This window comes from Centropristis striata, chromosome 1 (assembly GCF_030273125.1).
Source record: "Centropristis striata isolate RG_2023a ecotype Rhode Island chromosome 1, C.striata_1.0, whole genome shotgun sequence".
Classification (NCBI taxonomy): domain Eukaryota; kingdom Metazoa; phylum Chordata; class Actinopteri; order Perciformes; family Serranidae; genus Centropristis; species Centropristis striata.
This window is the reverse complement of record NC_081517.1, coordinates 45,467,779-45,487,687: the sequence shown is the minus strand read 5'-3', so window position 1 is coordinate 45,487,687 and position 19,909 is coordinate 45,467,779. Positions and strand designations below refer to the sequence as shown.

At 39.7% G+C, this 19,909-nt stretch overlaps 1 protein-coding gene across 3 annotated transcripts in view; it reads right to left on the bottom strand.

Moving 5' to 3' along the window:
* Window positions 1–792: 792 nt before the first annotated feature.
* The window catches only part of LOC131979835 (E3 ubiquitin/ISG15 ligase TRIM25-like), a 22,027-nt gene continuing 2,910 nt past the window's right edge, over window positions 793–19,909 (bottom strand). The window contains exons 2-13 of one of the 3 annotated variants that reach the window (XM_059343888.1): window positions 17,611–18,252; window positions 15,210–15,305; window positions 13,726–13,959; window positions 12,583–12,751; window positions 12,468–12,494; window positions 10,903–10,944; window positions 8,468–8,653; window positions 7,033–7,083; window positions 6,866–6,925; window positions 5,193–5,324; window positions 3,839–3,898; window positions 793–2,639 (exon numbers count right to left, since the gene is read on the bottom strand). In XM_059343888.1, the coding sequence (XP_059199871.1) occupies window positions 2,107–2,639; window positions 3,839–3,898; window positions 5,193–5,324; window positions 6,866–6,925; window positions 7,033–7,083; window positions 8,468–8,653; window positions 10,903–10,944; window positions 12,468–12,494; window positions 12,583–12,751; window positions 13,726–13,959; window positions 15,210–15,305; window positions 17,611–18,234 (2,214 nt within the window). In that variant the 5' untranslated portion in view covers window positions 18,235–18,252 and the 3' untranslated portion in view covers window positions 793–2,106. The remainder of the gene's footprint in view (window positions 2,640–3,838; window positions 3,899–5,192; window positions 5,325–6,865; window positions 6,926–7,032; window positions 7,084–8,467; window positions 8,654–10,902; window positions 10,945–12,467; window positions 12,495–12,582; window positions 12,752–13,725; window positions 13,960–15,209; window positions 15,306–17,610; window positions 18,253–19,909) is intronic. The other 2 variants (XM_059343904.1, XM_059343896.1) reach the window with 2 other exon arrangements.

Genomic DNA, 19,909 nt, shown 5'->3' with positions numbered 1-19,909 from the left:
AACGTCAGCTAACGTCAGCTAACGTCAGCTAACGTCAGCTAGCATCAGCCAACATCAGCTAACATCAGCTAACGTCAGCTAGCATCAGCTAACGTCAGCTAGCGTCAGCTAACATCAGCTAACATCAGCTAACGTCAGCTAGCATCAGCTAGCATCAGCTAACGTCAGCTAACATCAGCTAGCATCAGCTAACTTCAGCTAACATCAGCTAACGTCAGCTAACGTCAGCTAACGTCAGCTAACGTCAGCTAACTTCAGCTAACGTCAGCTAATGCAGCTAGCATCAGCTAGCATCAGCTAACATCAGCTAGCATCAGCTAACGTCAGCTAACGTCAGCTAACGTCAACTAGCATCAGCGAACGTCAGCTAGCATCAGCTAACATCAGCTAGCATCAGCTAACGTCAGCTAGCATCAGCTAACATCAGCTAGCATCAGCTAACATCAGCTAGCATCAGCTAGCATCAGCTAACGTCAGCTAGCATCAGCTAACATCAGCTAGCATCAGCTAACATCAGCTAGCATCAGCTAGCATCAGCTAACGTCAGCTAACGTCACTAACGACGACAGCTAAAGACTTAGCTACAACATGGCGCTAACGTTAGCTCAGCAGATTAGCTCTATAACATCTCTTCTTCATGGTCTCTATAACATGTCTTCTTCATGGTCTCTCAGAGCCTCCAGAAGGATTTACAGTCAGCAGAGAATCATTGTTTCAACAGCCTGCTATCTATCTGCTCAGCCTCTTCACCATTAGGAACATTTTTACATTTTTGCTTTTGCAGAGACTGACTCAAGACTTTATGGCTTTATGAGTAAAACTAGCAAAGCTTTTTTTTTTTTTTTTACATTATTGATCGTGAAGCCTTAATATGTGTACAGGTGCATCTCAATATCACAGAAAAGTTTATTTATGTCGGTAATTCAATTTGAGAAATGGAAAGAAAACATAATATAGATCCATTACACACAGAATGAAACATTTAATGTCTCAATTTAGGTAATTTCTTGTAATTATAATGATTATGGCTTACATTTAATCAAGACCTAAAATTCAGTGTCTCAAAAAAATGTGAATATTGCAAAAGACCAATTTTAAAAAGTCTGTTTAACCCATTTAAGGCGGGAAAGCATTACCTCATTTCTACCATTAAAACCTGTTGGAGCTGTTGTGTTATTCTACCATTAAAGAGGAAAGAGGACACGTGGTTTTGTAGTATTTGTAGTTTTTTCCACCTATTTTCGGTCTCTTGGCCAATGAAATGCATCAGAATCCATGTGGGAGTGTCCCAATGCATCATGGGACTTTTCCAGAACTTATAAATCATGGTGAAGACGACTATAGCGGAGGGAGCTCAGATATAACAGCTATAAGCTCTCAGATAATTTATGAATTTCATTTCTATCTGCTACAGAGGCTGAAAAATCTATTATTTAGTAGAAGAGTTGACACTTCTGTTGGATTTACAGAGAAACTTCAGGTTTTAGGGGCTGATTTTAAAATCACCAATCAGAGGTTTTACAGGTGTTTTTACAGCCGTTTTAGGCCTGAATGGGTTAAAAGGATTAATTTTGCTGCTTCTAACTCCAGAAGAAACCAGAATAAAATCAGCCTGTTCAGCCCTTATTGTTGCTCTCAGTCCAGTTGGTACTTAAACACACCTGGTGGTCCTAAACGGTCCTGGAATGGTTCTTTTGTGTCTGTTTTGGTAATTTTATGTCATTTTTGGGTCAATTTGTGTCTCTTTTTGCTAATTTTATGTAATTTTGTGTCTTTTTTTTTGTAATTTTATGTCATTTTTTAGACAATTTGTGTCTTTTTTCTTTATTTCATTTCTATCTGCTACAGAGGCTGAAAAATCTATTATTTAGTAGAAGAGTTGACACTTCTGTTGGATTTACAGAAAAACTTCAGGTTTTAGGGGCTGATTTTAAAATCACCAATCAGAGGTTTTACAGGCAGTTTATACAGCCGTTTTAGACCTAAATGGGTTAAATATGAAACGTATTTCCATCTATATGACTCAACAGTTGTGTGACTTCTATATGACTCATATTGTATATTAATAGAGATGCACCTGTACATGTGGCCTCTGTGACTCTTCTCTCAGGCCTGCAGCTTGCAGAGGGAGACGGAGGATCCGCTGGAGAAGATCCAGAAGGCTGGGAACACCGCCTCAGCGAAGGGGAAGACGAAGGAGTGGAAGGGGTAGGCTCTGTCCGTCACGTTGTAGAAGGTGGCCGTGCCCTCCTCACAGTCCAGCAGCACGCCCACCCGCTTGGGGCTGGGGTTGACCAGCACCGTCTCGCTGCTGTTGTACCAGGCCGACAGCTTGACGTTGAACCACTCCACGCACCAGGACTGGGCGTTGCGGCCCAGACGGCTGCTGGGACCCTTGCGGTCGATGCTGCTGTAGGCCAGGCCCACGCCCACGAAGTTACTGCTGCTGAGGCGGACCTCCCAGTAGTGGCGTCCTCTGGAGAAACCCTTGGTGGAGAGCACCTGGGAGCACACGGCGAAGCGCTCAGGGCATTCTGGGTAATCTGAGTGTGCGTCGGACACGGAGGCCCGGGTCAGCTCCTCACTCAGAGCGATGCGTTTGTGGGCCGTCTTCGGGTCCAGAGTGAGGATCGTTCCATCTGGGAGGATGGAAAAAACACATTAATAGTCAAGTCAAAGTTTATTTATAGAGCACATTTAAAAAACAACCTCAGTTGACCAAAGTGCTGTACAGTTATTAAAATAGAATACATCATACACAAATAGGTATAAATAAAAACAATGAAAAACAATAAAACAATAAAATAAAATAGAATAAAATAGTAATAAAAGCTCAATCCAAAACAGAGTTAGAGATAAAAAAAGACAAATAAAAGGGTAAAAAAAGTAGAAAAGAATGCCAAGGATTCTTGCCTAGCTGGGACTGAATACCAGTTTCTTCAGACAAACAGCAGCTTTAAAGTCTTCATCCTCCTGGATGCTTCACACTGAAGTTGCTTTTAAACCAGGAACACAGCGGCCCGACATAAACACAATGCACGGGAGAGACAACTACATTCTGCTTTGTTTTTTGCATCGTTTTTAGAAATACAGCGGGAGACCATTCTGCAGCCAAGCTTTGTTCTCTAAAACGTCTAAAACATCTTCTCAACACTAATAACAAGCTTCATGCTGTGTGCGCTTTATTTTTAATCTCCATGGTTACTTCTATGGTTTCTCCGTTACGTCGTTTCCAGTTTTCATGTTTTGGATTACAGATTACAGATTTGTCGGAGATTAATTGCATCAGAACGTCCAGGCTGCTGTGTAGTCGGCAGTCGTCATGGCGACGTGTTTCACTGCTTTTTTTCACCCGACTGTGTCCGACGAGAAACACAGAAATCTTGGTTGATATAATTTGGCCATTTTAAAAAGAATATGCAAAGAAAACCCTCTTTAATATCTAAGCGAAAACAGATTTTTACAAAAAATTGTCAATTAATTAATAAGGTAATGTGTAAAAGCAACAAAAGGGTGAAACATCGAAGGGAGATGAATACTCAAACTACCTGGGGGCGCTGGGGACAGTATCAAAATGACCCAAAAAGACACAAAATGACCAAAAACAGTAATTAAAGGGACCTTCCACACACAACACGGTAAAGTGCCATTCATATAAAACTCACATTAAACTTTCATATCAAGGTGGGGGCCACAAAATATCATCACGAGGGCCACAATTGGCCCGCGGGCCGCCAGTTTGAGCCCCCTGCTGTGGTGTAAAGCACTTTGGATCAAAGCTCTATATAAGTTCCCTCCATAGTCTCTAGCAGAAGGTTCCTGCTACAGTCAGACTTACACTTGAGGAGCTCCGTCCTCTTCTCAGCTGACGTGATGCTGGGGGGAACGTCTGACGTTTCTACAGGAGACACAAATATTCATCTTCAGCTTCAGGGATTACAAAATAAAAGCTTTAAAAGTAGCTAAATGCACTGAATTTACACAATAAAGTCTGTTTACAGAGTCTAACTGCAGTAACTAACAAAGGGTTAAACTGAGAAAAACTCCTTTAAAGTGTTTTAACTGTCAGCCTAATGTGTTATAGGTATATCAGTGATATGACTCTTATTTCTACATGTAGTGATGATGTCATTTTATGCTTAAAAAATCATGATTTATTTGACCTTTGACCCCATAAATGTAGTTATTGCACTCTGGTTTTGCTGTAAAAGGTTCTAATAGTGATGATAAACAGAGAGCAGGAACTATAATGTTTATAATGATTTTATATTTAGTTTTCAGTCAATAAACATTTTATTATTATTATTTATTTATTTAAAAGTGTTTGACAACTCTATTCACAGATTTGTGTATTTTAGACTTAATGTTATAAAGTAATGTTATATTTTAGTCTTAATATCATTTTATCTTACTTTTTTATTTAATCACTATCTAGATAATTTCCATTTCAAATAAACGTATAATGTATATTATTCTTGTCTTCACTATTCAACACAATGAAGAAATACAAGACTAAAAGTGGTAAGTGAACTTACTGCTGTCTGATTTGGTTTTATGTTTGACTTTGTAGTTTCTGCAATTTTTATATAATTATTTCTCTGAAATGAGCAAAATTAAGATCTAAAATTTTGTCACAAGATAAACAGACATCAAGGAGTTAATTTTTAGTTATAGTGTTGGTCAGTACTACTGCATATGTGGAGAAGTTTTATAAAGTTTTATAAAGTTTTATAAAGTGTTTTGTGGCTCCAGAGGAAGCTGCACGATGATAAACTGCCTCAAGTGATGTCACTCCAGTCAGTTATATTATATGATGTAGAAGATATATATAGATATATGAGGGCTGAAGACTACAGTGGAAACAGTAATACATGTGGTGGTGCATTGTGGGTAATGTAGGCATCAGGTTTGACAGGAAAAATATATCTCTGGTTCTGCTGCACTGACTTTCATTTATATTATTAAAAACATATAAAACAGAATATATTAAATTCAGAATGACTGTTTATATTTAGAAAGAAATAAAGTTTATCAGTTTGAACATTAGATATTTGGTTTTGTAACATTTTTTTTGCAGTTGGGTTTGTATTTATTTGTATCAGTCCACCATGAGTCAGTGGCAGTGTTCCATCACTAACAGGTGTTGTAGTGTCATGGCTGCTGGATGTTACCTGGTTTCAGGTGGATGTTACCTGGTTTCAGGATGGATTCAGGAGGACACGCTCTCAGTTTGTCTTTCACACCAAAGTCCAGCAGGTCGTCCACTGACAAGGCTTTGGTCTTGTTTCCCATGTTGACTTCTGTTGCTTGGGAAGGTTTTTGTTCTGAAGATTAAAAGAAAAGTACATTTGTTATGTAACTGCAGTGATAATTCTGAAGGTGTGTTTTGTATCGGGCCGATCCCAAATATACAAATATTCAATTATTTACATAAAGGAGCCTGATGTGACTGACAGCCTCACAGTCGACTGAACATGGAAACTAAATATCATTATCTTCTCTAGTGGAGGAACTAAATGTCTCATTGTGTATTAAATTGCTCTCATATGTGATATAGTCTATAATAGGGCTGGGTGATATGGACCAAAAGTCATATCCCAATATATTAAAGACATTTTATATCCTGATATTTTTATCTCAAAGTGAGAACAAATGTTCAGTCAAAGTCAAATCTGACATGTCACAAGGTGTTTTATTGATACAGTTTATTTAAGTGAACATAAATACTGTATAACAGGAGTAGCTTTTTTATTGTATTTATTTATTTGAATCAAAGCTCTTTAAAGTGCACATTTAAATAAATAAAAATATCTTAAATAAAAATAGCCTATGAAATAAAATAGTCCAACCTTTTTTTAAAAAAAATATTTATATTTAAATGAGAAAAGAATAACAAACATTACAAAAGAACTAAATATGACAAACCCGAGCGAAATGTTAAAATAACTTATTTAAGGTAAAAATGCACTAACTGTTAAAATGTGCATACAAAGCTAGAGTTCTTGTTGTGTTATTATTTAATATGAAGACAATATGAAGAGAAGTTCTGTCAGTTAGTTCATGAAAGACTTAATCAGTTATTTAAGAATGAGGCCAAAAACATTCGCACTTACTGTGAATTTAATCGTTTTGGATTATTATCATACAATATTTGAAAATAAACCCAGTTTTCAAAAATATTGGTGATTTTTTTTTTTAAGTGGCCCCCCACTGAGATGACAGTGTCAGCAGTGGCCCCCAGCTAAGTAGTTAGCTTAGCAAGCTACTTAGCTAACTACTTAGCCAAGAAGTTAGCTAAGTAGTTAGCTTAACAAGCTACTTAGCTAACTACTTAGCCAAGAAGTTAGCTTAACAAGCTACTTAGCTAACTACTTAGCCAAGAAGTTAGCTAAGTAGTTAGCTTAACAAGCTACTTAGCTAACTACTTAGCCAAGAAGTTAGCTAAGTAGTTAGCTTAGCAAGCTTCTTAGCTAAAAAATGGACATGAGTCATTTTTGACCCATGTTGTGTATTAGAAGAGTAGTGACACAAAAAGGGATTTTATTTAAAAATGAATAAAAGAAAACATGAAATTAGGATGTATGATGATCAAAAACAAACTAATTGAGGAAAACCTGGAATACTGAATGATGAAATAATTTATTGCAAAGATATAGAACATAAAAACTCTGACATATCGGGTCACTTTAGAGCATCAAAGGGTTAAATCATCTCAGTATAATGAACTAGAGCTCAGCAGCACTAACAGCAGCCTCCATCACATTATAGAACATTATTAGAATGCATTAGCTTCAGTTACCTGATCAACTGGCAGCTCACTGTGACCTCTTAGTCTGATTAAAACAATAAAAGAGACTTTTCTTACTCTGAGACTTCTTCTTGGAGCCGGTTTTGGCCTGAGAACCTGGATCGATCTGTTGGGGCTCTGAGATGATGATAGGCAACAGAAAAAGCATTTTATTCTTGAAGCATTGATTTCAGTGTTTTAACACATCTAATAAAGCTAAATATGTGTTGGGCAGATGAACATACCAGGTTCCTGGTAAGTTCCAGGGCTGACAGGTGTAAATCCCCCATAAGCCCCTGAGAACATGTCAGATAGTGTCATCACAAGACTCTTCTACATTCACATCACTGGAAACTGTTAATGCACCAAACACCACAGCACCAATTTTGGATTTTTGTTTCAATTAAAATTTGCATGATTGGTTGGGTTTGATTTCTGTTTCCACCTCGAACCAACTCACCCAAAAGGCCAGTGTTAATATCTGCAACACAATTAGTAACTGGCTTCATTATCTTTGACTCTGAAGATCAGAATCAGAATCAGAATCACTTTATTAGTCCCTTGAAGGGAGATTTGTTTTGCAGCAGGACACACAACACAAGGTACACAACGATACAAGACAAGGTACACAATGATAACATAATGTTCCCTGCGTAGACCTCATTATTCAACTGGCAGGTGTTATACTGTAAAAGTCATACAGACCAAGCTTATTATAGTTAACGAAATACAGAAATAACCAAAACTAGAACTGAAAAAACATTTTCGTTAATAAAAAAAAAAAAAAGTTTTTAAAAAACACGATAACTAACTGAAACTGTATTTTGTGGTTCCAAAACGAACTAAAATTATAGTGAAAATGTCCTTCGTTTTCATCTTTGTCAACTTTTTTCATCCGTAAACCTTTTTGGTTGATATGAAATCTATTTCATCTATCTGGTTTTATGACTTAATAAACTTATTGGGGCTGAGATGGATCAGACAAAGGAAATAAAGGAAACATTTATTGTGACCTTATTGAATCTGGACCCAACAAATACCCCATTACAAAAAAAACTACAACTAATTTAAAAAGTTCTTGAATTTACGAGAAAAAAGTGACAAATTTACAAGAAAAAGTGACAAATTAACAAGAAAAAAGTGACAAATTTACAAGAAAAAAGTCACAAACTAACGAGAAAAAAGTGACAAATTTACAAGAAAAAAGTCACAAATTAACGGGAAAAAAGTGACAAATTTACAAGAAAAAAGTCACAAATTAACGGGAAAAAAGTGACAAATTTACAAGATAAAAGTCACAAATTAACAAGAAAAAAGTGACAAATTTACAAGAAAAAAGTCACAAATTAACGGGAAAAAAGTGACAAATTTACAAGAAAAAGTGACAAACAGGAAACATTTATTGTGACCTTATTGAATCTGGACCCAACAAATACCCCATAACAAAACAACTACAACTAATAAAAACTAAACTAAAACTAATAAAAAATAGAAAACTAATAGAAACTAATTAAAATAAGCAAACTCACTCTAAAAACTAATTTAAACTAACTGGATTTTAAAACAAAAAATCACAACTAAATGAAATGTAAAGCTATAATAACCTTGGTCCAGACACAGTGAGAGGTTAGTCCAGTCATTGCTGTCAGGCCACTGCAGGATTCTCTATATCAGACTTACTTGGTCTTGGTCCTCCCATAAACCGAGGACCCCCATAATAGCCAAGAGGTGGTGGTGGTCTGAAGTTTCCATGTTGCCCTGGAAACTGAGGAGGAAACGCAGGAGCCCGGAACAAAGGCTGGATGGGGGGACGGCCTGGACTGTGGGACCTGGGGGGTCTCTTCTGCTTTGGAGGCTTGGTTATCTCTAAAACAGAGAAGGTGAAATCAGACGATATTTATACCCAGAATGCACCAAAAGATGTCCCAGTCCAGACTACAAGCTGAGGACCCGTCTACACCAGGACGCTTGCGGGTAGAACGACTAAATATTTGATGTGAAGTGCCTTTCGTTTAGACGGTGACGGTGTTTTTGGGGCTTAAAAACGTTAAAATGTGCCTCCAGCCTCCAGAGTGTAAAAGTGTAATCCTCTCCTCCGTAGCGTGTCGTCTACACTGACAAGACACAAAACTCTGATCTGATCTGCTCACGTCACGTATGTGTTTACGTCACATACATGCTCCAGGACAGGAAATAAAGAAACGTGGGATTATTTCCATGGTGGGACCTTCAAGCTGCTCTGGCAGCTCTAATAAACTTACAGGAGTCTTTCCACCAAATGTCCAGGATATGTACAGATAGTATTAGTGAACAGAGAAGGATCTGGAATTACCTCCATCACATTCTGGATGCAGCGATTGGTGGGAGGAGCCAGACGGCTGTGAACGAGACCTGGGAGATCTAGTGATGGAGGAGAACTTTGTGGAAGGAGTAGCTGATGAAAATGTGTGGCGTGAAAACTTCCACATGGCCAAAGATGCTCTTATGGCTTTAAGTGATGCCGCCTGGCTGCATACAATCACATTCACACACTTTAGATCACCGTATCAGCAGATTTCCTCCTGGAAACACTCGAATAAACCAGGAATAAAAAGTGAAGACGAGACGCCACTTTAGTCTTCTGTTCAGACCGTCACCATGGAAACGGAGCCTTAGTTTCAGTGTTTATGTGTAGCTCCACTATAAAAAGATGGCAGAGAGATCAGCCTTTACAGCTTCACATAGAGCTGAAATATGACGTAGTGTCAGCTGAACCAGATTTGTCTTCATGAAGCCTATTATAACTCTGCACAGCTTGCTGATTGTAGAGAAATGATCAAATTGTGCCAGTGAAAAAGTAAATTCACTGTGTTGTGACACTGAAAACTATTTATGGAGTTTTTTCCAGCCAGTAGTGAGAGAGTAGAGGCAGTCTGAGTCTTATTTAACACAGGTGTGATTATCTAGTGAGAACCTTCCTGGAAAACACACACAGGACTCTTTGCTCACCCTGAACACCAGTCTGATAAAGACACATATAAACTTTATACATGTTTAACAGCCCAGTGGGATTAGTGTGGCAGATGGCCATCACACCACTGAGACAGGTCAATACTAAGCTCAGAGTCAGCTGATATGGAGCCGAGGGTGGAACTATGTGTTGATATAACATTAGTCACAGTCAGGAGATACTCTAATGATATATTAATCTTTGTTAACCTGCTGTGTCATTTTTAACTGTTGTAACTGTTCTATTCTTCACCTGCAGAGCCCAGACAGTAACATTTACTGTCATGGTTCCTGAACTAAACAGGTTCTCCTTCATCTCAACACATTTACTGCTCTCAGCTGGTGTTAATGCATAAATGGCTGTTTATACATTATTGATTAGGATTTACAGCCGATAGTAGTGATCACACAGGGAACACTCATCATCATATATTTAGAGGATCTCTGGCTGATAAAGGTACTTTAGGTCTCCTGTTGGACTCACTGATGGGCTCAATGGAGCTTTAAGTGTCCCGCTTCATTGAAGAAAAAGGCCCGGCGACCTCGTAATTAAATGGTTAATATGATGACAGAGTGGCCTGTTACCTGAACAGTGAATCTGTTAACTAGCTGACTCAGCAGAGCAGAAAGTAGACTAACTTTAGTCAGGAAACATGATCTGACTGCTGAGAGGAGCTGGAGTCCTAACAGTAGAACCTCCTGTTGGGAAGATGTTCTCATTCTTTTGCTCAGTTTTTCTCTGGTGCTGTCTTCATATCACCATGGATACAGACACGGAGACACTGGAGGCGGGACGCAGGTCTGAGGCGGCAAAACCAAACCTCAGAGCGGGAGGGGGGGCGCACAAACATCGTTTTTTATTGCCAAATTGAGAAAATCTACCACATTGTCGTGTTTCTGAAACTTAACATTCATTGTCAATAATTATGGTGTCATATTGGGTGGGTTATGGTGGCTGGTTGGGTTATCCACCTATAACCCATCTATGTAAACGCCTTGACAAGAGTCCCATGGTGCCCAGCGGCTAATCGTTGTTCTAGTCTCGTTAGTTTTTAACACTCTCAGTTCTAGTCATGACATCAGCTGTGTGAGTGGGCGGAGCCAGAACAAGGTGGAGATAAACATACCAGACTCAGGCTGAGGTCCAGAACTTCCAGGACCAGCAGGAGCTGTGAACGGCAAGAGGACAGAATTTATACAGTGATTTACAATCACACACACACTACACAGCCATCTCTGCATTTGGTTCACATCCCTCTACCTGCTGAGCCACACATGAAGGTCCCAGTCAGTCCCAGTAGCCCACTACCACCAAACAGCATTAATAACTGGTAGGGGCGTGACGAGATCTCACAAGATTAAACTTGTGAGCTATCAAACTTGTATTAGTGACCTGCCAGATCCGCCTGAATGACGTCACAGAGGCTCGATAAGAAGAGTCAGAACGAGTCCAAGAGGCCCAGTCCTCCTGCAGCAGTCTTTCCCAGCTGCAGAGCCGGAGGGGACGTTAACCCCTTAGTGTCCAGTCTGCAAATTGCTAACAGGCTAACAGTTAGCTCTGTAGCAGTACAGTGTGTATGTGCTAACAGGCTGACAGTTAGCTCTGTAGCAGTACAGTGTGTATGTGCTAACAGGCTAACAGTTAGCTCTGTAGCAGTACAGTGTGTATGTGCTAACAGGCTAACAGTTAGCTCTGTAGCAGTACAGTGTGTATGTGCTAACAAGCTAACAGTTAGCTCTGTAGCAGTACAGTGTGTATGTGCTAACAGGCTAACAGTTAGCTCTGTAGCAGTACAGTGTGTATGTGCTAACAGGCTAACAGTTAGCTCTGTAGCAGTACAGTGTGTATGTGCTAACAGGCTAACAGTTAGCTCTGTAGCAGTACAGTGTGTATGTGCTAACAGGCTAACAGTTAGCTCTGTAGCAGTACAGTGTGTATGTGCTAACAGGCTAACAGTTAGCTCTGTAGCAGTACAGTGTGTATGTGCTAACAGGCTAACAGTTAGCGACGGCGGCCACAGTTGCGTCTCTCGTGGAAACTGTCGCTAAGCGATAACGCGACGATAGAAATCCAGTCTCATTAATCTGTCTGGGGGATTTTATATTTTTATTTATGTTATTTTAACTTTTATAAATTTTAGAATTCCACAATTTGTGGAAGAAGAAGTTTATTAAAAGCTCATGCCTACATCATGCATGTAAAGAGTTATAATAAAACATTTAAAAATGCAACTCTGTTAAATAAAAGTCTGTTGGTCCAGTCAGATATTGAGTCATTGTAGTTTTCTTTAAATCTGGTCTCGTTCTCCTGAACCCAGTATCATGTCTCGTCTCGTCACACCCCCACTAACTGGACCAAACCAGACCAGGGGTTAGGGTTAGACCATGTACCTGGTATCAGATAATGGGCGGAGAGTTGGAGATGGAACTTCTGTTAGTGGGTGTAGCAACCTGAATTTAGCCAGTAAAACCAGCAGAGAGAGTGTGATGGTGTGTTGTTGGTTGGAGCAGCACTGAGCCTGCTGCTGTGGTTTGGACTGGCTGAACTCCAGCTGATACAGTTGTTTTATGTTGGTGTTATAAGATAGGATGACAACTGAGAAGCTCTAAATGTTAGAGAACTACATTCAGCCCTTATTAACAGAGTCAACCTCTGTTTCATCTGCAGCATCTCCCAACAACACAAACTCACCAGATTCAACTAGTTCACTGTTTAGTTCTGTAACAAAATGAGACATGAAGCATTATAGTTCAGTGAAACAGCTCCAGATGTTAAATGTCCCTGTGGGAATGAAACACATGTTCACCTGGTTTCAGGATGGGCAGTCTGTCCTCTACAGGCTGCTTCAGGATCTCAGTCAGGAACTCCTTCAGCGCAGCAGCAAAGCTCTGTGTTGCCGTCACCTTCTTGGAGTCCAGGCTGATTCGAGGCGCGTGAGGTTCAAAGGTCGCGGCTTGGGGCAGTTTAAATGAAGCCTGTGAGTTAAGAACACAAGGTTGTTTTCCTACCAAACAAGGTTCAATTCAAACAGTCGGGATAAAAATGACTAGTTTCTATTGTCAATCAAAACTATAATCAAAGCTCTGATTTACCTACAGTAGACAGGGTGAGGATGAAGTTATAATAAACATACCGGGCCCTTTTTAATGAGCGGCCTCATTTAGTAACTGGGTGTAAAAACAGTTTTTAGTAAATAAAAGCCGGCCTCTTTTATAAGCCGGGTGTCTTACCGGTGTTATGTCAAAGTCTGTCCCCCATCGATATGTGTCCCCCTTACCTTAACCTGACCCCTGACCCCAACCAGTCCTCCTTTAAGTTGTTAACATGAGCCCAAGTTTACCTGAACCCCAAACAGTTCTCTCTACAAGGCCTCATCTTAAACTGAAATCCTAACTCCAACCAGGAGGTGATCTACGGAGAACACCGTTCAGGAAACATCATCTGACGGTAACAGATTTTTGTATTTAGAAGTTTGTCCCCACGAGTTATATATATATATATATATATAATATAATATATATATTAGTCCTGTAGGTAAATATGGTTGTTTCTCTGCTGTCCTAGTCATTCTCTGTAAAGTCCAGCCGTTTACACACGTTCTTCTGGGCTTTTTACTAGTTTAGACATTTTAAATCCTGCTTCAAATGAACATTCAGCTGTTCATTGTTTGTTTACATCCCAGTACTTCCAATATGGCCGACATCCTGGTAACTGGCTACAATGCGCTGTCTAAAACACTCTAAAAAGTGCCGGTCAGAGCTGCTCTGATTTTCTTTTTTTAATAAAAGCCTCCTTCGAATAATAGCCTGCCCGTATTATTAGCCGGACACCAAACTGATGTTTTATTAATAGAAGCCCCGGATACTATTTGAGGAAACACGGTATATTTTGTAACTGCTTCGTTTCAACCATCACACTGCGTCTGATATGTGTGATCAGAGTGTCTGACCTGCAGGAAGGCCAGAGTCTGGGACTGGTCCAGCTGACGTTGGATGTCTCCTTTAGCTTTGGTCAAGTTCTCGATGTTCTCAGTGAACTTCTTTGTGAGACCCTTGAATTTGGTCTGACCACTCTCCAGCTCACGGTCCACTGCCTTCAGAGCTTCACGCTCCTCTTTCACCAATATATCCCTCATCTGCTGGTACTCAGCTGCCAGGACCTTCTTCCTGCTGGTGGATGAGTCCTGGGAGGACATGAGGGGAGACATTCATACAGCAGGAGAGGAAAGTTTATCTGTTTATTTATCTGTTTATCTGTACAGCTGCTTTCAACAGCAGGGCAACTAAAAGAGCTTTACACAGAACATTACAAGAGACATAGATAAAATGACATTCAAATATAAAGAATTAAGACTAAAAACAAGCAGATAAAATATTTAGGAAAAAATATAGAAGTATGTTCAAACAGAAAATGTTAAAATTGAAAGCTAGCTGATAAAATATTTTTTTAAATTTAAAATTCTCTACTCATATCACTAAACGAGAGGAATCAAGATCAGAAATGTAAAAAATATAAAAGTATATTCAAATATAAAATAAAATTGAAAGCGAGCTGATAAAAGTAGGTAACAAGACAAAATACTGTCACAATAATTAGAATATCGACTTATGGAGCTCAGCAAAAGTTAGTGACAATATCACCCGTACAACGTCTTTATATGGGTAATTGTTAACATTAGAACCCCCCCCCAACTATAATAAGACTTTTTCAAATACTTTTAATTTTGTTTTGACAGTGTCAAAGCTGAACGAAGAGAAAAAACTTCAACCCTGATTTCCAACAAGTCAGGGCTCAACAACGTAAATAAGAACAGAATGCATCAAATCCAGAATATAGAGTGAATATTTACAAAAAACAACAAGTTTAGCAGTTTGAAGATAAGATAAATTGCCGTTATACAGTTTTCAATTACATGTCTCAGAAAGGACTAGAAAATAATCACAATCTGCTTTATTTAGTTGTTATTTAACTCTTTTGGAATGGGAATAGTATGAGGAGAAATGTTTTGCTTTCATTTCTAGTCAGGCTGCTTCTGTCTTCTCCTCTCTGTGTGTGTCAGAGTTTCACTGTGGGCGGGGCTCCAGCAGCTCCTCTATGCACACGCATTCATGCATTCACTCATGCATTCATTCATGCATTTACTCATGCATTCATTCATGCATTAAGTGGTATTTAAGGCCCTTAAAATAGCAAAACAATTTGTTGTGCAAATATTTCTAGGACAATATATTGTCAAACTAAATTAAGTTGTCATGACAGACCAAGTAAATAAACGGCTGACAAAGAAAAACTTAAATACAGTACAATAGAGAAACTCAATGTTCAGTCATTCCTAATTAATTTCCTTCTTTACTCAAGCTTCTTCTTTCAAAAGACCATTTTTAATGAAGATGAATAATTCCTATTAATAATAGTGAACGTGTTGAGGATTACCTTCAGCCTGTTCTCAGAGTCGATCATCTGAGATATAATACTCTTATTCTTTGTGATCTTCCCGTCCAGCAGATCCAACTTGCTGCTCAGGTCAGACTAGAAGCAGAAACATGACAACAGATTCATTCACATGGAGACAAATGGTTTTATGTTACAGGTGATCACTACTATGAATGCTGCTCTGCTGATCATGTCAACAGTTTAGTCGTCTTCAACCAAACAAACTGTCTCTCTGGATGCTGTTGACAGGCTGATTGTTTCTGGTGACTAGGGATGGGTACCGTTCACATTTGAACCGATACGGTATCGATACCCGGTACCTGGGAATCGGTATCGGTACTCAACGGTACCAATTTTCGGTACTTTTGCGTTTGAAAATATAAACTTTAAAAAATATATCAAAACAATATAAAATCCAGGATGAGCAGTGCTTTATTGTTGAGTGAACGTGCATTTTGTAACATGAAGGTTGCAGTGTTATCAAAGGATGCAGAGGAGCTCTCAGGTGGCAAGTGTACGGAGAAAAAAAAAAAAAAAAAAAGGTTGCAAGTGCACGTGTGATTTGTTGTGATGACGTCGTAGCTGTGGGCGCAGCACCGGTCAGACAGTATTGTGGCCATAGCATGGTTGGAATAAACAAAGTTGAGTCAGGCTGCTCTGTGCACATATCGAGGATGACGCAGGAGTCCGAGGGATTTAATTTAAGCGAGGCAGTTTGGAATAAAGTAGCAGGTAATATTCCTGAGTTGAAGAGCAGAGTTTTAGCGGAGGACCAGAGATGCAGCAGCTAGCTGCTAGCTGCTAATGACTGGTCTACAGAAGAATGGAGAGAGCAAACGGAGTAAGGAAGGTCCAATCTGGAGGCAGACGAAGGCCAAGCCCGGGTAGAGACATTGGAGAGATAGCAGCTGGCGGCTAGCAGGCCTAGAGCCGGCTGTTCGTCTCTGTGCCGGGGCGGAAGAGGGCAGCAGCTAGTGGCCGCGGTGAGCAGACAGGACCAGACGAGGAGGTAAATAAAAAAATATTGCGATCGTCAGCACGCTTGTTAATCAAAGACGTTAAATGAAAACAGGTTGAAATCAATGATCAGTTTAAAGGTAACGCCGTTAAGGTACCGAAACATGGTACCGTTTGATTTTACTTGAATCGGTACTCGGTAGTACCGACGGAATTCGGTCGGTACCTATAAAAGCACCGAATTCGGTACCCATCCCTACTGGTGACCAGTCATCTTACTGACCTGTTTACTGCCCTATGAAGTCTCACTGCAGTAACTACATTTCTGGTTTGAAATTGAGTTATAAATAAAAATTAACTCCTTGATGTCTGTTTTATCTTGTGACAAAGTTTTAGATTTCAATTTTGCTTTATTTCAGAGAAATAATGACATAAAATTGCAGAAACTACAAAATCCAACTCAGAACTAAAGCAGACGCAGTAAGTTCACTTTTGACCGTGATCCAGTTTAGTCTTTTATTTCTTCATTGTGCTGAATAGTGAAGACAAGAATAATAGAAATTATAAGTTTATTTGAAAGGGAAATAATTATCTAGATAGTGATTTAGTAAAAAAGTGAGATAAAATGATATTAAGACTAAAATATAACATTACTTTATAATATTATGTCTAAAATACACAAATCTTTGAATAGAGTTGTTAAACACTTTTAAATACAGTAACTACAATTTTTGGGGTCAAAGGTCAAATACATCGTCATGATTTTTGAGCATAAAAATTACATCATCAGAAATAAGAGTCATATCACTGATCTACCTAGAACACATTTGGCTGGACAGTTAATCATTAAAACACTTTAAAGCAGTTTTTCTGAGGAGGGTCTCTGAGATTCAGACCTGCAGGTCTGGACTCCTTGTATTTTGCAACAGCGCCCCGTTTCACTGGAAGCATTACAAACTAACTTTTGTTTCATGAAACAGACGCGTGATGACGAATAATTTTAGCATGTGCTTTAAATTAAACATGATTAAAGCAATGAAGTGGATAATATGAGAAAACATTTTCATACAAGCATCTGTTTAGGCTACATATTGGCATTAAGTTTATTTTATGCTAAAAGTTCATTTTGTATGAATTTATGTTTGAGGCTCCTCTGGTCCTTTAACAGGTATAATAGAAACACACAGACCTGTTTGAGGCTCCTCTGGTCCTTTAACATGTATAATAGAAACACACAGACCTGTTTGAGGCTCCTCTGGTCCTTTAACATGTATAATATAAACACACAGACCTGTTTGAGGCTCCTCTGGTCCTTTAACATGTATAATAGAAACACACAGACCTGTTTGAGGCTCCTCTGGTCCTTTAACATGTAGAATATAAACACACAGACCTGTTTGAGGCTCCTCTGGTCCTTTAACATGTAGAATATAAACACACAGACCTGTTTGAGGCTCCTCTGGTCCTCGGGGGACATGAAGGAGCAGCCTTTGTGGTCCTGCTGGAGGCAGAAGCTGCAGATGGGACGGCCATGCTGGCTGCAGAACAAGTCCATCAGCTTGTGGTGGTCTGAGCAGATCCGCTCCGACAGGTCTCCGACAGGCTCACTCAGCTGGTGGAAGCTCAGGTTGGGGTTTTCCCGGTGAGGGCGCAGGTGGTCCTCACAGTAAGAGGCCATGCAGGTGAGACAGGTCTGGGACGCCTCTGCTTCCATACAGGTATCACAGCGGATCACAGCCCGCTCCTGCTCCTGGTCCCGGTCCTGGTCCTGGGCTCTGCTCTCCCCCGACAGCAGGCCAGGGTCACTCTTGTTGGTCCTCATGTTGAAGGTCTCCACCACGGTGCTGAGGACCGTGTTCTTCTTCAGCTCCGGTTTGGTGGCGAAGTGGGTCCGACACTGAGGACAGCAGTAGGAGTCCTTCCAGGTGGCCAGGAGGCAGTCCTGGCAGAAGTTGTGTCCACAGGGGATCGTCACAGGACAGTCAAAGGGACTGAGACAGATGCTGCAGGTCAGCTCGTCCTCCAGACTCAGCAGAGAGAACGGGACCTCAGAGTCCACTTCAGCCATCTTCTCACTCAGGTCAGGCTATGAGAGGAAACGAAAAGTAAAGAGACGAGTCTTTCAGGTCATTGCCAAAGCAACAAGGATTAAACTAAATGTCGACGGGCTCCACTGTAAAACTGGTCAGTTAGTGTGATAAACTGGTCAGTTAGTGTGTTAAACTGGTCAGTTAGTGTGATAAACTGGTCAGTTAGTGTGATAAACTGGTCAGTTAGTGATAAACTGGTCAGTTGGTGCAGTGGTGTAGTCTACTTTGTTGCGTGGGTCTGTCTATGTCTATACTCGTACTCAGCCGTCCAAGAACAACACATCTTACAACAACAACCATCTTGGAGCAACACGTCATTAACACCATCACCACCTTGAGTCTGATGCTGCATGCTAACATGTTGATAACACTAAACCAGTCTGTCACAATGCTCTCAACATGTATACTGGAGGATATACATTAGTGAATGTGATTCAGATGTTTTTTATTCTTGAACTATAAACATCTGAATCACATGCACTAATGCACAGCCTCAGTATACGTCTTGTTGAGAGCATTGTGACAGACTGGTTTAGTGTTATCAACATGTTAGCATGCAGCATCAGACTCAAGGTGGTGATGGTGTTAATGACGTGTTGCATGACGACGGACAACGGAAGCCTCAGGGGTCTAAACATCACGTGAACACAGACTGGGTTGATTTAATTAATTAATTAACGTGTGAAAACTCACAAAATTATGTTCTTACTGGTTATATATGAAAAAAAGTGGATATATGAAGAAAAAAAATCTAGTGAGTATATAGGGCGTATACCAGCATATCATATCACACTGAATAAACCACTGAGTTAGTGTTAAACTGGTCAGTTAGTGTGTTAAACTGGTCAGTTAGTGTATAAAACTGGTCAGTTAGTGTGTTAAACTGGTCAGTTAGTGATAAACTGATCAGTTAGTGTGTTAAACTGGTCAGTTAGTGTGTTAAACTGGTCAGTTAGTGTGTTAAACTGGTCAGTTAGTGAGTTAAACTGGTCAGTTAGTGAGTTAAACTGGTCAGTTAGTGAGTTAAACTGGTCAGTTAGTGTGTTAAACTGGTCAGTTAGTGATAAACTGGTCAGTTAGTGTGTTAAACTGGTCAGTTATTGATAAACTGGTCAGTTAGTGTGATAAACTGGTCAGTTAGTGATAAACTGGTCAGTTAGTGTGATAAACTGGTCAGTTAGTGTGATAAACTGGTCAGTTAGTGATAAACTGGTCAGTTAGTGTGATAAACTGGTCAGTAAAGTGAGTTAAACTGGTCAGTTAGTGAGTTAAACTGGTCAGTTAGTGATAAACTGGTCAGTTAGTGTGATAAACTGGTCAGTTAGTGATAAACTGGTCAGTTAGTGTGATAAACTGGTCAGTTAGTGTTATAAACTGGTCAGTTAGTGATAAACTGGTCAGTTAGTGAGTTAAACTGGTCAGTTAGTGAGTTAAACTGGTCAGTTAGTGTGTTAAACTGGTCAGTTAGTGTGATAAACTGGTCAGTTAGTGATAAACTGGTCAGTTAGTGTGTTAAACTGGTCAGTTAGTGTTATAAACTGGTCAGTTAGTGTTATAAACTGGTCAGTTAGTGATAAACTGGTCAGTTAGTGTGTTAAACTGGTCAGTTAGTGTTATAAACTGGTCAGTTAGTGTTATAAACTGGTCAGTTAG